The sequence below is a fragment of the Carcharodon carcharias genome, chromosome 25 (genome assembly GCF_017639515.1).
Source record: "Carcharodon carcharias isolate sCarCar2 chromosome 25, sCarCar2.pri, whole genome shotgun sequence".
Classification (NCBI taxonomy): Eukaryota; Metazoa; Chordata; class Chondrichthyes; order Lamniformes; family Lamnidae; genus Carcharodon; species Carcharodon carcharias.
Genome location: NC_054491.1, coordinates 38287078 through 38303106, shown reverse-complemented (window position 1 = coordinate 38303106; position 16029 = coordinate 38287078). Strand labels below are relative to the sequence as shown.

The 16029-nt window shown below is 43.5% G+C and overlaps 1 protein-coding gene across 4 annotated transcripts in view; it reads right to left on the bottom strand.

Moving 5' to 3' along the window:
- LOC121269718 (CMP-N-acetylneuraminate-beta-galactosamide-alpha-2,3-sialyltransferase 4-like) overlaps positions 1-16029 on the bottom strand; it is a 162911-nt gene that overhangs the window by 36563 nt on the left and 110319 nt on the right. For all 4 annotated transcript variants that reach the window (XM_041174568.1, XM_041174567.1, XM_041174565.1 and 1 more), the window contains exon 9: positions 13781-13970. In XM_041174568.1, coding sequence (XP_041030502.1) covers positions 13781-13970 — 190 coding nt within the window. The remainder of the gene's footprint in view (positions 1-13780; positions 13971-16029) is intronic.

The window sequence follows — 16029 nt, the reverse complement described above, 5'->3', positions numbered from 1 at the left end:
ATTAGATTGGAAAACAGCTAATGTAACTCTTTTATTCAGAAAGGGAGGGAGACAGAAAGCAGGAATCTATAGGCCAGTTAGCCAAACATCTGTCATAGGAAAAATGTTAGAAGTATTATTAAAGTTGTTATAACATGGCACTAAGAAAAATTCAAGGCAGTCAGGCAGAGTCAACATGGTTTTGTGGAAGGGATATCATGTTGAACCAATTTATTGAAGTTCTTTGAAGGAGTCACATGTGCTGTGGATAAAGGGGAACTGGTGTATGTACTGTACTTAGATTTCCAGAAGGCATTTAATAAGGTGCCACATCAAAGGCTATTGTGGAAAATAAAAGCTCATGGTGTAGGGGGTAACATATTGGTATGGATAGAAGATTGGCTGCCTAACAGGAAACAGAGTTGGCATAAATGGATCTTTTCTGGTTGGCAAGATGTAATGAGTGGTGTTCCACAGGGGTCAGTGCTGGAACCTCATCTTTTTACAATTTATATAAATGAGAGGATTGAAGGTTTGGTTGCTAACTTTGCTGACACAAAGATAGGTAAGAAAGTAAGCTGTGAACAGGACAAAAGGAGGCTACAATGGGATATAGATGGGTTAAGTGAGTAGGCAAAGATCTGGCAAATGAAGTATAATGTGGGCAAATGTGAAATTGTCTATTTTGGCAGGAGAAATAAAAAGGAGCATATTATTTAAATGGTGAGAGATTGCAGAGCTCTGAGATGCAGAGGGATCTAGGTGTCCAAGTGCATGAATCACAAAAGGCTAATATGCAGGTGCAGCAACTAATTAGGAGAACTGACAGAATGTTATCATTTCTTGTGAGGGGAATTGAATACAAAAGTAGGGAGGCTATGCTTCAGTTGTACAGGGTACTGGTAAGACCACATCTGGAGTACTGTGTATAGTATTGGTCTCCTTATTTAAGGAAGGATATAAATGCATTAGGAGCAGTTCAGAGATAATACCTGGAATGAACAGGTTGTTTTATGAGGAAAGATTGAACAGGCTAAGAGCTTAGGAGAGTAAGAAGTGACTTGATTGAAATCTTTAAGCTCCTGGGGTGGGTGGGGGGAGTGGGGGGGTGGATGTGGAGAAGATGGTTCCTCTTGTGGGTGAGTCTAGAACTAGATATCACTGCTTAAAAATAAAGGGTCGCTCATTTAAGACAGGGATGAGGAGCATTTTTTTCTCTCAGAAGGTTGTGAGTCTTTGGAACTCTCTTCCTCAGTGGAAGCTGAGTATTTGAATATTTTTAAGACAGATTTAGACAGATTCTTGATTAACAAGGGGGTGAAAGTTATCAGGGTTAAGTGGGAATGTGGGGTAAGATCAGCCATGATCTTATTGAATGGCGGAGCAGGCTCGAGGGGCCGAGTGACTTACTCCTGCTCTAAATTTGTATGTTCATATTTATCACATCCGGTCCCAGTGCCTCATCAACTTTAAGATAGCATATCCAATACTTCCTCCTTTTCAATATTTATTTCCTACTAGTTTTTGATTTACCTCCTCCTTTAAAATGGCATGGGTAGCACCTTCTTCCTTGGTAAATACAGATGTAAAGCATTCATTTAATACCTCAACTATGCCCTCTGCCTCCATGTGTAAATCCCCTTTTTAGTCCCTAATCAGCCCTACTCCTCCTTTTACCACTCTTTTACTATTTATGTGCCTATCGAAAACTTTTGGATTCCCTTTTAAGCACGCTGCCAATCTCTTCTCATCCTCGCTCTTTCCTCTCTTATTTGCTTCTTCACGTCTTCTCTGAACCTTCTGTATTTATCTTGGTTCTCGATTGTATTATCTACCTGACACCTGTTATATGCACACTTTTTCTTTTTTATCTTAATTTCTATCTCCTTTGTCATCCAGGGAGCTCTGGATTTGTTTGCCCTACCTTTCCCTTTTGAGGGAACTTACCTTGTCTGTGCCCGAATTATATCTTCCTTGAAGGTAGCTCATTGATCAGATACCATTTTTCCAGCCAACCTTTGGACTCCAATTTACTCGGCCCAGATCTATTCTTGTCGCATTGAAGTTGGCTTTCCCCCAGTTAATTTTGCTTACTCCAGACTGTTCTTTGCCCTTTTCCAAGCCATATGATACAATGATCACTGCCCCCTAAATGTTCTCCTACTGACATGTGGTCTACTTGGCCCACCTCATTTCCAAGGACCAGGTCTAGCAGTGTCTCCTTCCTTGTTTGACTGGAAACATGCTGCTGAAGAAACTTTTCCTGAACACACTCTAGGAACTATTGTCTCTCTCCGCCCTTTACATGACTATTATGCCAGTCTATATTTGGATAATTGAAGCCTGTCCTGAAACTATTAATGCATATAATATTATTGGGGAAAAAAATTAAAATAGAGGTTTAGTCTGTGGGTGCGTCTTAATTGGATTAAAGCCAGCAAGTCTGGGTGCTTTGATGTGTACTTGTTTTGATATGTAAGCGAGATATCGTGCCTTTGCATTTGTTGAATAGCGTATTCAAGAAGTGGGGTGAATAGTACCACCTATCTAGCAGATACCAGGCATATTTGTTTAAATTACTAATAAAATCGGTGCTATGAAAGGGGTTTTATTGTTAAAAGGTGGAGTTCAAAAAGGCTGGTGATACAATGAGAATTTACATTCAATGGGCTGTGCTAGGTATAACTTCAGCAGTTTTGTGTATGCAGGGCAGAAGCAATATGAGATCAACAGCAGCTGTAAGCCTCCAAACATCTCCACAGGAACCAAAGTGAAAAGAACCTCATTTTGAATGTGTAAGTTGAAAATGCTTTGCCTGGTGTTTGGTTAAGTCTATGGGTTGCTGTTGCCTTAATGGAGATTAGTTTGGGAATTTGTTAAAAGTTATGATAGTGGTAATTTGTAGCCATGTATATATATTGAACCTGTGTAAATTAATAAAATGTTTCATTTATTTTAATGTAAAACCTTAGAACTGGTTTGACTCCTGAATTTAGAGTTGCATCTCAAACATACCACTTAACATTTTAGGTTATGACAGTTGTTTAAAGTTTCCCTCTGAGATTTTTAAATAACTCAGCTTTACCAACTGCTCAATCATAACAAACCCCCACCACCCCCCATCATAAGTGCTCTATAACTTTGCACCTCTGTAATTTCCTTGCAAATCTGTCCCATTACATCCTATAGACTACACCAAGTAATTATATCTTATATAAGTTCTAGCCAAATAGACTCTCACACTGATCCCTCAGGACATCCTCTTTCTCCAGCACTGCAATGCTCTCCTTAATCAATATCACCATCACTCCCCCTTTTATTCCTTTCTTATCTTTCCTGCATACTTTGTAACCAAGGATATTTAACACCCAGGTAAAAGCAAAATACTGCAGATGCTGTAAATCTGAAACACAAACAGAAAATGCTGGAAAAACTCAGCAGGTCTACCAGCATCAGTGGAGAGAGGAACAGAGTTAATGTTTCGAGTCTGTATGACATTTCTTCAGAGCTGGAGAGAAGTGGGAATGGGATGAAATTTATACTGTCCAAGGGGAGTGGAGGAGGTGAAGCTGGATAGAAGGCCAGCGATAGATGAGGACAAAGGAGAGATTGACAATGATGTCATGCACTAATGTACAAAGAGAGTGTTAATGGTAGTGGTAAGGGCTAAAAATGTGTTGAAATGGCAAGCAACAGGAAGGTCTGGGTCATACTTGCGGACAGACCAAAGGTGTTCCACAAAGCAGTCACCCAGGCTGTGTTTGATCTCCCCAAAGTAGAGGAGACCACATTGGGAGCAGCAAGTACAGTAGACCAAATTGAAGGAGATGCAAGTGAAGCACTGTTTCACCTGAAAGGGGTGTTTGGGGCCTTGGCCGGTGAGGAGGGAGGAGGTATAGGGGCAGGTGTTGCACTTCTGCAATTTCATGGGAAGGTGCCATAGGAGGGGGAATGAGGTGTTATGGGTGATGGAGGAGTGGATCAGGGTGTCCCAAAGAGAACAGTCCCTACAGAATGCTGGCAAGAGGGGGTGAAGGGAGGATGTGTTTGTTGGTGGCATCATGCCAGAGTTGGCAGAAATGGCAGAGAATGATCCTTTGAATGTGGAGGCTGGTGGGGTGAAAAGTGAGGGCAAGGGGATCCTATCATGGTTCTGGGAGGGACGGGAAGGTGTGAGGGCTGAGGCGTGGGAGATGGGTTGGACTCGGTTGAGGGCCCTGTCAACCACTGCAGGGTTGGGGGGGAACCGCAATGAAGGAAGAAGAAAGACATGTCAGAAGTGTCATTTTGGAAAGTAGCATCATCAGAATACCATCGGAACATATTTAACACCCCGTCCTGTGCTTGTTTGAGCCAGGTTTCTGTGATTGGCACAACATCGTACTTCAATGTAGCAATCTGTGTCAGTAACTCACCAATCTTATTTACCACACTCTGGACATTCACATATATGCACAGTCACCCTTATTTAGACTCTATCACTGTCTTCCTTACCCTGACATCACCTATTAACTTATTTCCTAATCTAGTTCAATCTATCTCTCCAAGTACTCTCTGCCCCTTGGTATTCCTCTCTAATATTATCTCCTGGTTCCAACACCCCTGCTGAGTTAGTTTAAACTCTCCCCAACAGCACCAGCAAAATGCCCTGCAAGAAGCTCAGCCCCGACTCTGTTCAGGTGCAACCCATCTAGTCTGTACAGGTCTCATTGCCCCCAAAACTGGTCCCAATGTCCCATAAATCTAGAGTCCTCCCTCTTGCACCATCTTTTCAGCAACGCATTCACCTGACTAATCCTCCTATTTCTGTACTCACTTGCATGTGGAGATTACTACTTTTGAGGTCCTGTTTGCTAATTTTCTACCTAGTTCCCTAAATTCTGGCTGCAGGACCACATCCCACTTTCTAGCAATGTCATTTGTGCAGATGTGGGTCACGAATGCTGGCTGTTCTCCCTCTCCCCTCAGGGTGCTGCGCAGCTGCTCAGTAATGTACTTGACCCTGGCACTAGGGAGGCACCACACCATTCTGGATTCGCATCTACAGCCACAGAAATGCCTCTCTATGCCTGTAACTATTGAGTCACTATCACTATTTCTCTTCCAACCTTCTCTGTACCCACCACCACACCCCTCCTCCCAACCTCCCCACCAGCCCCTACAACTGATCCACCCAAGAAGGGAGCTCACTACCACCTTCTCAAGGGCAATTAGGGATGGGCAACAAATGCTGGGCTAGCCAGCGACACCCTCATGCCATGAACAAATAAAAAAAGCCCATGGTGCCATGGACTTGGCTCTTGCTGCACTCTCCAGATGAACTATCACTCTTATCAGTATTCAGAACTGAATTCTGTTTGGAGAGTGGGTGTACTCAGGGGATTCTTGCTCCACCTGCCTGTTCCTTTTTGGCTGCCTGGTGGTAACCCCTTCCCTGTCTCACTGCATAGTTTTAAGCTGTGCAGTGACCATATCTGTAAATGTACTATCCACGTAATTCTCAACCTCATGGATGCTCCACAGTGATATCAGCTGCTGCTCAAGTTCCACAAACCAGAGCTCAAGGTGCTGCAGCTGAGGGCACTTCTTGTACAAATGGTTATCCAGGACATGGGAAGCATCCTGGTGTCCCCATATAGCACAGATTGGGCATTCTCAAATTTGGAGCAGCCCGGCCATTTCTTTATTAACTGATAACATTGTTGCTGTGATTAAACCTTCTTACTGGTAATAAACCTCATCAATATTGATAAAGTTTTACCAATACTAATAAATATTACTACTATTAATAAACCTTAGCAATATTGCTAAACCTTACAAATACTTGCTAGTGGTAACAAACCTTACTATCAACAAATCTTATCAATACCAATAAACACTACTAATACTTATGATTCTACTAATACTTAATACAACTTACTAATAGTAAGAAACCCTCCTTTATAAAAAAAAGTCAAGACTCACCCGGTTATTCCCTAGTTAAGATCGGAAACACTCACCAGCCAATCACCTACCTATATCCCAGTGATGTCACACCTCGATTTCTTTTCCTCAATTCTGATCTCTAACTGGAAACTGCCGAGCCTCACTGTCTCTCATGGTCTCTCACTGTCTCTCGTGGTCTCTCACTGTCTCTCGTGGTCTCTCACTGTCTCTCGTGGTCTCTCACTGTCTCTTGCCTCTTGGACTGAGCTCTCGCCTCTTAGGCTCTCGCCTTACCTCTCCATGCTCTTTGTAGCCCTGCTGCTCTCATCTCTCAGACTGGAAATGTCTGTGTGCCTATGTGACGGAAATGTCTGTGTGTGTGTGTCTGATGGAAATGTCTGTGTGGGTAAACAATGAAATGTCCAAATTTCCACCAGGTCAGAAGGGCTCAGCATCTTAGCCAAAAGAATGCTGGAGCCCCAATTCCAGAAGTCCCACCCCTGAACCTGGCATCCAATATTTTCGCTGGGGAGTGGGTGGGGAGCAGCGACAGGAGGTATTTCACACAACCACAGTTCATGGGGAAGCACATTTGAAAGTGTAACTGCATCACCCTGTTTTCTGAAATATGACACACGTACTTTAGACATTTGTGGAAAACCAGAGTTTTTTGGAAAGGTCAGGTACTCTTTGGGAGAGATCATGTACCCTTTTGGGTTTGTTAACAGTAGATGTTAATGTGCATAAAAGGGCAATAAGCTCTGGTGGAACTGTGAAGCTATTAAGTCATTTACGTGCCATGCCTTTAAATTTGGAGAAAGAGAACAATCTTCTGTAACTCTCAGTTGAAAGAAATTACCATTTTAATAGATGCTTGTTGACATAAACCTGAGGGTTCTCATTATAGGATTAGTGCTGCTTAACTGCTTCTGCAACCTATCATTCTTATGGGCAGGGGGCCTATAAGTCTACAGTTTGATTGACAGCTTCAAGTAGTTATAAAGGGATTAGTCAAGCTATGAATGTAATTCTTTGTTTTTAATAGAGATGAAGTGCTTGAAGGAAATGTTTGTTTTTATAAGTGATTAAGTACTTGTAGGAATTTTAATGTATTGAATGGGCTTTTATCAACGTGTGTTTTTTTACTATATTGAAGACAGTAATAGATACTTGGAACTGCACTTTATTTCATCTCAGCATGGTTCCTGAGGTCTGCCCATGGTGGATACTGGGTGAGTTGGCATGGAGGGTGTAAGGGCAAAGGGTGGTAGGTGTGGGGGCATAGGTTGGCATGAGTTGTCACTAAATTGACATAGGAGTTATAAACGATCATGGGGATGAGTGGGGGTGGTGCATCGGTTGCCATCAGTTGGCACTAAGTTGGCATAGGGTCTATAAAGGGCTATGGAATTGAGTGGGGGTTCATGAGTTGGCATGAATTTACATTAGATTGGCATAGAAGTTATGAGGGATCATGGGGCATAGGTAGAGCACAAAGGTTGACAGGAGGGCATGGTGGACTATGGGGGTTGGGGAGGGGGCATAAGGTGACATCAGTTGGCATGGACGCACCATGGGGAGTGTGTAAGGGGTGAAGGAGTGTGAGCAGTAGTGAGGGCTAGAAAGAAGTTTCTTGTTTTATTGTTTTTATTACCACAGGGACAAGTCCCAAAGTGCTGAGGTGGCCCTTTTAGACAGCTCGCCTCAGCACCCAGCAGCCCCTCTGGCTGCCCCTGCACTGTTTCCGGGGGGCAGCGGGCCTAATTCCAGAGAGCAGCATCCCCCAGCCTCCACAAACCACCTCCCCCTACCCCCCCCACCACCCCACCAAGATGAAAATCTGACCATTTGGGGCACTTTCTCCCGAGTCATGTTTGCGAAATCAGGAAATTTTCCAGGTGTTTAATGGAGGTTTCTGTGCGGGTGCGAAATGGAAATGTCTGATGCCTTCACTAACCTTGACCACTTGCTTAATGTTATTAGGCTTCTTGCAGCACTGCATCCACATCTCCGGACTGCAACGGTCACTTGCTCCCACTGTTTCTGAACCCTTCCCTGGAGGGTCAATCTGGTTTCCTGAGGGAAGAGAACCTCTCTCGCCCGGTCCACCTCCTGCACCAGTAACTGCCGAGCAACATTTGAAAGTCCTGGCGTGCACTCTCTGGCCTGTTGCACCCATATCATTTCTTTTCTGAATGTTGTCCAAGCAGGTTCAACTCCTGCTGCAGCCAGAATTCATCTCCTGTTTAAGAGTGTGCAGTTTGGCTATAAGTGATGCAGGTTAACTTCAGCCTGGCATGAACTTGGTTCCCCTGGTGAGGTGTGCAGCCACTCAACAGTGTGTTCAGCGCTGGGCTGCATACCACAACCATGAAAATGAGCGGGCAGCATGAAGTTTGCATGGTGCCTATTTCACTTTGATTGGGCACAGGGGATCCGAGCATCACAATCTTGGCCCCGATTTCAGGAGTTATCCAATTTGGCCCCTTCACTCCTTTTTAGGTTAATTTTTATTCCTAATCAACATTTTAAATATGAGGACAGACAACAAGTTGGTATGAAAGATGCTGTGGGGGTGCAGCAAGGGGAAGGCTACCCTACAGTTTAGCAGCATTATGGAGCAGGAACCTGACAGAACTGACTGCTGGAGTAATGCTACTCCCCGAGTTTAGAAAGATCCCGGCTACATGAATAATTATACAGAGCGCACTCTCAGCTGGGCTGAGTAAACGTCACTGCTGTACCCTGGGAAGGTAAGGATGCTGCACACACTCAGGCTGCACGGGCGGCCTTCAGCGGGCAACTAAAATGTCCTGGCGGAAAATATCTGAGCTGGCACAGAGGATAAGTGGATGTGGGGCACACATGGTGGCATCAAGCACCATCTCTCCCTCCCACACTTCATCCATTTAAACAAATGAAAAGGGAGTTGGTAGTTTTGGGGTGGGGGGGGGGCGGTTGGTGTGGTGGTGGTGAGGGTGGGTGGAGTATCCACTGGAATATAAAATACCTGCCACTATTTTCACTTACGTATTCTGCACAGGCAATTTTATACAACAGAGCAGGATAAGGAAAATCTTCCCGATAAATGGAAGCTCAAGTTATTGAGATGGGATGAGGCCCTGAAGTAAAATCTTTAATGAAGGGAGAGAAAGAGAGAAAGATGTTGGAGACATGATCTAAAATGAGAAATAACTGAGAAATCTATTTAATGAAAATCTACATCTAAGAAATCTATGCAATGAGAAGAGCCTCATAAGGTCAACTTTGTTTCAGTAGGAAAAAGAGGATTAGCTCCACGCCCTTGGATACCGTTAGCTACAACAACTCGACTGATTTCAGCTTTAAACATTTCAATTGATGCAGCACTCACAGCCTTTTGGGGGAGAGAGAATTCCGGAATGCTATTATCCTCTTGTGTGAAAGAGTTCTTCCTGTTTTCGCTCCTAAATGGTCCACCTCTACTTTTAGTATTGTTGCCCTTGTTCTACGTTCCCCACCAGAGAAAATCATTCCTCTGCATCTGCCCTATTGAATTATATAAAATTGCACAGGATATACAGAACAGAAATAGGACATTCAGTCCCACTAGCCTGTGCTGGTGTTTATGTGCCGGACAAGTCTCCACTCATTTCCTTGACCTCATCCCAGCCTTTCAGCATATTTTTCTATTCCCTTTCCTTGCATGTACTCTTCTCGGTTTCTTCAAAAGCATCTATGCTATTTGCCCCAACTATTTCCTATATAGTGAGTTCTACATTATTGCCACTCTGAGCTTTTTATTTATTCATTCACAGGATGTGAGCATCGCTGTATAGGCTAACATTTATTGCCCATCCCTCATTGCCCTTGGGAAGGTGGTGGTGAGCTGCCTTCTTGAACCGCTGCAGTCCATGTGGTGTAGGTACACCCACAGTACTGTTAGGGAGGGAGTTCCAGGATTTTCCCAAGTGACAGTAATGGAACTGTATAGTTCCAAGTCAGGATGGTGTGTGGTTTGGAGAGGAACTTGCAGTCTTCTTATGCATCTGCTGCCCTTGCCCTTGATGGTGGTAAAGGTCATGGGTTTGGAAGGTGTTGTCCAACAAGGCTTGGCGAGTTACTACAGTGCATCTTGTAAAGGGTACACCCTGCCACTGTGCGTTGGAGTTGAAAGGTGTGAATATTTAAGATGGTGGTTGGGGTGTCAATCAAGTGAGAAAGCAAGTAATGAAATTTCTCCTGAATTCCCCATTGTGTTTATTAGTAGTTATCCTGTATTTATGGCTTCGAGTTTTGGATTCTTCCACAAGTGGGAACATTTTCTCGACACCTACCCTGTCTGACCCATTCATAATTTTAAAGACCTCCAGTCTTTTCTTTTATATAAAAAATAATCAGTCAAAACTTAAACCCACAATGATGAAACCCTGGAAACAAGACTGAATCTCCACTAGAACAGAAGCTGAGGTAAGAATTGCTTGGGGAAAGCCTACATTGCTGTTTAGGGAGATCACTTTCAATGTCTTTCTTGGCTCACTGGGACCAACAGCTGAAGACAATCCAGAATACAAAGATTCAAATTCAGAGCATTTGACAGTCTATTTGACTGAGATTTCAGTAGGAATTCTACCTGAAAAAGTCGGCAGTTTTGGGTTGGATTGGATGTTAAACTGTTTAAATAAAATAAATTCTGAATCTGAACCTGCCTACCTCCAGTGTTAGCAGAGAATTTGAGTGGGTGACTGATGGAAGGTGATTACAACTGCTCAATGGTCAAGTAATTAGGCACAAAGATTCAAGATTAGTGTTGATATTATATTGTGGAGGTTAGAAGGAAATTTTTCACACAGACCTATTGAATCATGTAGTAGTTGAAACATAGACAATCATGACATATTGGAGGGAGTTAGAGAAGAACATGAAAAACATTGGAAGGAACAAGTAGAGACCATGGAAATGGTACAGTTTTAACAAGATTGTAGGGAGCTGAGGGGTCTCGAGCTTTTCTATACAAACCTTTGAAGGTGGCAAGACAAGTTGAGAATCCTGGTTGAATTCCTGGTTTTTGTATCTACTCCTCCATTAAAGTCAAAGATCCTATTCTAACAACCATCTGCTTCAGTTTCCGCTTTGGTTGTGTCAGCATCACAGACTAACATCTATATTCCACCTCTAGATTCACAAGTCACTAGGCACAAAGATTCAGGATTAGTGTTGATATCATATTGTGTAGGAAGTGCACAAGTGTCACATCTTTGATCAAAGACTCGGAATGGGAATCACAACAGCAAATGCAGTCGATTGTGGAGGGCAGGGTGCGCCGCAGGTAAAGAAGGTTGGCCATGTTCGATAATCTATGGGATGGACTGGTGGGAACTGGCAGAAATAAGTACAGAGTACCCAAGACAATGACAAACATGAGGGAGCCACCACACAAACTACAAAGACCATTTGTCTCCAAGACAGTGTATCAACCATCATTGTTTCCAAGAAGAATTCCACAGTGGAATAAGTTGCCTAAGGAAATAGTTACAGCCAAATCACTTGGAATTTTCAACACTTATCTTTAGATCTTTTCATTTATAGTTTTTTTCATTATCATTATCATGGCAGCCATATCAGCGGGTCATGACTGGTTCAGATAGTGCTAACCACGTTTGTAAATGTTGGTGGAACACAGATGTTAGTCTGTGATGCTGACACAGCCAAAGCAGAAACTGAAGCAGATGGTTGTTAGAAAAACATGAGGGATCTTTGACTTTAATGGAGGAGTAGATACAAAAACCAGGAATTCATGCTAAACCTTTAGAAATAAAAATTGGCTGGGCCTGAGCTGGAGTATTGTGTTCAGTTCCGGGCACCACATTTTAGGAAGGATGTCAAGGCCTTAGACAGTGATTTGACAGAATGGTAGCAGGGATGAGGGACTTCCATTAATTGGAGAATCTGGGATTGATTTCCTGAGAGCAGAGCAGGTCAAGGGAGGATTTGATAGAAGTGTTCAAAGTCATGAATGGTTTTGATAGGGTAAATGAAGGAGAATCTGTTTCCAGCGGCATAAAGGACAGTAAGCAGAGGGACACAGATTTAAGGCAATTGTCAAAAGGACCAGAGGTGACATTAAATTTTTACACAGCAAGTTCTTGGGCATCTGGAATGCGCTTCCTGAAATGTTGATAAGGGAAAGACTGTAACCATTGGAACAGGGTCAGTAACCAAACAACATAGCTTTAAGATAATTGGTGAATGTAGAGTTGAGGTAGATTGGTTACAAGCTCATTGACTGTCAGAGCAGGGGAGAAGGGCTGCATGGCTTACTTCTGATCCTATTTCTTATGTCCTTATGAAAGAACCAGGGGAAGATAAGGAGAAATATTTGACACAGCAAATTGTTATGATCTAGAATTCATTGTCTGAAACGCTGATGGAAGTGGAATCAATATTCACAAGAGAATTGGATGAATACTTGAAGGTAAAACATTTACAGGGCTATGCAGAAGAGCAGGGGACTGGGATTAATTGCATAGCTCCAGATAAGTGCCAACAGGGGCAGAATGGACCAGGTGTCCTCCTTCTGTTCTCTATATATACTACTGCGAGACTACAAAATCAGATTAGAGGAAGTCTTTCCATTGTGGAGCTAACGTGAGTACGATAAGCTGAATGGCTTCCTCCTGTCTTAAAAGGCTCTACAACTTTATCATTAAAAATTAGTGGGACAGTAATATATTGGGCAGAATCTTCGGCTCGGCAAGCAGCGCAGGGCCTGCTCGCTGAGGCGTAAAATGACGCAGGGTGATGTCCGGCGCGCGTCCCGACATCACTGCGCGTCATTTAGATTTTCAGTTCAGTGGGCGTGCAGCCGAGTCAGCTACGCACCCACCATACTGTCAAAGGCCTATTAAAGCCGTTTAAAAAGCCACTTAAGCAATTACCTGAGCTGCCCGCCCAACCTTAAGGTTGACAGGGCAGGCGAAGAGCCCAGGCAGCCTTTGTATTTTTCATGGAACCTCATCCATGGGCGGGATGAAGTTTCATGAATGATTTTAAATTTTCACGAAAATTTTTATTAAAATGAACGCGCATGTCCCAGCTCATGTGACAGTTTCGCATGACGGCACATGTCATGAAAATTTTTTCACCACTTTATTAAACTGTTTAACCTTAAAACCTATCTCCCCGAGACACCTCTGTACCTCAGGGAGATTTCTGCGCTGTTTCACACACATGTACGCAGAACACCACACTCCCAACTCAGGTAACCCACCCCCCCCCTTCCACCACCCCTGCTCTCACAGGGAGCGCACAGCGCCGATTAGGTCCACGCCCGCCCATGCCCACTCCCGCACCACCCGCCCACCAGGCAGAACATTCTGCCCATTGAGATCAAATATTCCACAGATAAGATGCCCTTTTCCTAAGGGATCCATTGAAACCAAGCATCTTCCCTCCACCAGCCCAGAATAATGAGGTGGATTGTTTGTTTCCCCCACTTCTGCCATCATCCTTACTGATATCATCTAGTGAATGAAACTGGGTTATGTCTTCGTTCACATGACACAGAACCATATAGTGTGATACTCACTCAGATATGGGATTTCCTGGCCTTTGGTTTGCCTCCCTACTTCCTCTGGGAATTACTTGGTCTCCAGTTACCAATGTGACTGAGTCCAAATCTCATTGCATGAGTGGGTATAAATTCATCCCACCATTTCATGATGCAGCAGCTAAGGCACTGAAACAGTCGGGTGAGGGTTTTAGTGTGCCAATTTTTGGATGCAACTTTTGGTCACTTTGTGAACACAGAGCAGAAGCACCACAGAGTAATTCTGAATGGCTTAGGCTCCGGACGTAGCTGGTGAGAATCATTACAGTTCCAATCCAGGATACCTACTTTTGTTTCGTTATACACAATCGCCTTTAACCAGTGAATGTCAACTGTCTTAAAGGGTACAAGCACAAAGAGTGTATCGAGATTGTTTTCAAGAGTGGGATCTTCAGTTGCTGATTCCGGGTAAAAGATCCTTAGAGTTGTTTTGTTGCCAACATCCTTTTCAAAGCCTCTCACTGGAGCATTGTTTAATCTAGGGACAGAGAGCATTTCGACATAAGTTAAGATGACATTAGAATGCCTGTAACAGAGCATCCTGAAGAACAACATTCTTTGCAAGCTTTTCCCTGGCAGATAAGAGCTAATTTTTCAAAATACAAAGGGGAGTGCTTGTTTGAGTTTCTGTTATGCCTTTCCAATGGATGATGCTCCTTGCTGGAGTTCAAAGTCTTAAAACCACCCCAGTAAAATCTAAATACTGATGTGCCCTTAGTTACCAATTGGTTTATTGGATTGGATGTGCAGCCTATGCGTCTTGCATCACATCAGCACTGATACTCAAACATGATGCTATTCAACTGTATTTGACAGAACATCTTTTTGGACTGATAGCAGCACCCTTTTCGTGGAAAGTACCACTTGCATAGCTACTGCTTAGTAACGGTGTGAAACAGCTTCCTTAACTTTACTCAACCCAGCAACACGTCTCCCTTTTCAGTAATATTCAAGCTCTGTAGAAGACATTGTAGGAGACTCTCAGGCTGCAACAGATTAGACAGGGATGGAATCAGGAAGGAGCAGTTCCACCCAACTAGATCACAGTGGAGTGGTGTTGGAGAAGGATGGTGTGGCCAATGATGTCACAAGGTCTGCAGACAGATCCAAAAGATTGAGGAGGAATAGTTCACCATGGTCACAATCATATTGGATGTGATTTGTGACTTTGATAAGGAATGTTGTGTTGCTATGTACTGATATGGATCAGCCAGGGCCTGCCCTGACAACCTCCACTCCCACTTACGAGCTCAAACAGAAGGCCCAGTCACTATTAGCAGAGACTAGATTACTCATCATTTGTTAAAAGATGTTATGAGAATTATTTATTGACAGGAAGGAATGAGTTGGTACAGACCCGTGGGTGGTATTTATTCCAGGCAACGGGGATCTTGCCTGCAGCTGGAGGCCAGCGAGAGTCGCACAATACCACCTTTCAGGAAGGCCTGACAAATTAATTGCCAGTCAGGCACTTAAATGGTCAGCAGCTGGCCTTTCCTGGGATCAAGGACCCCAGTGATGGCACTCCAGCCCCCGAGAGCTGCTGGCCAATCAGAGAATGGCAGCTCCTCATTGCTGTCAGAGCACTGAGGAAGCGGTGGTTACTGCCAGCAATGCACCCATCAGAGCCCTCACACCCCCTAGCTCTATTAAATGCCCTCCTGCCTCCAAACTTGGAGGGCATTAAATTCTGCCCCATGAAACCCACTTTATGTGGCCCTGTTCATTCCCATTTGCTGCAGAAAAATACTGTTCCAAAATCAAAGAACACTGACATGATAACAAACTGAAGATACAATACTCTGTGTCAGTCTGTGTTAGAATGAGGTTATATATCCATGATGCCAAGAGGGCTAGCTCCCTATCCCAGCCATGTTTCAGGAGAGGTGCTTGTAATACATTATAATAGCCAAACATTTTGTTATACTGCCCCTCTCTGCTACCCTCTATGTTGAGGAATGGTGCAAACTGAGAAATTATCCTCAGAGACACATGCAGAGGAGGCAGAATAACCATAAAATCCAGGCCAAGCTTTTGAGCGAAGGCAATAAACCGATGTGGAAGGAGGCCTGAGACGAGGCCACAGCCATGGAACTGGCAGAAAGAGATAGTGGCAAATTGCAAGAGAGTTATTTTCTTATTAGGCTAGACAATTTTCTGTTCTCTTACAGAATAACCGAAAAGTCTACAACAGGTTGCTCACCTTTTGAGTTAGTGTTTAACACACTCCTAGGACAAGGTTTAGTTTGCTTAAGCCTGATGTCAATAGCAAAGTAAAAGAAAAGCAAAACAAAGTGAAGATAGGTCACAATACAAGAGGCTTGAAACTTAGAAAGTTCAGACAGTCATGGTGATAAACCACCAAGGTGTAAAGAGAAGTATGTGACTGGAGTTATTGGGAAGAGATTATGTACATTCACATATCTAGTAAAAATTGGAGAGAGACACTGCCAGTGTCATGTAGATCACTTGCTTGAAAGAAGAAATCTGACAAAGGGGGAATATAATAATCCTCCTATAGTCCAATTTCATCCTAC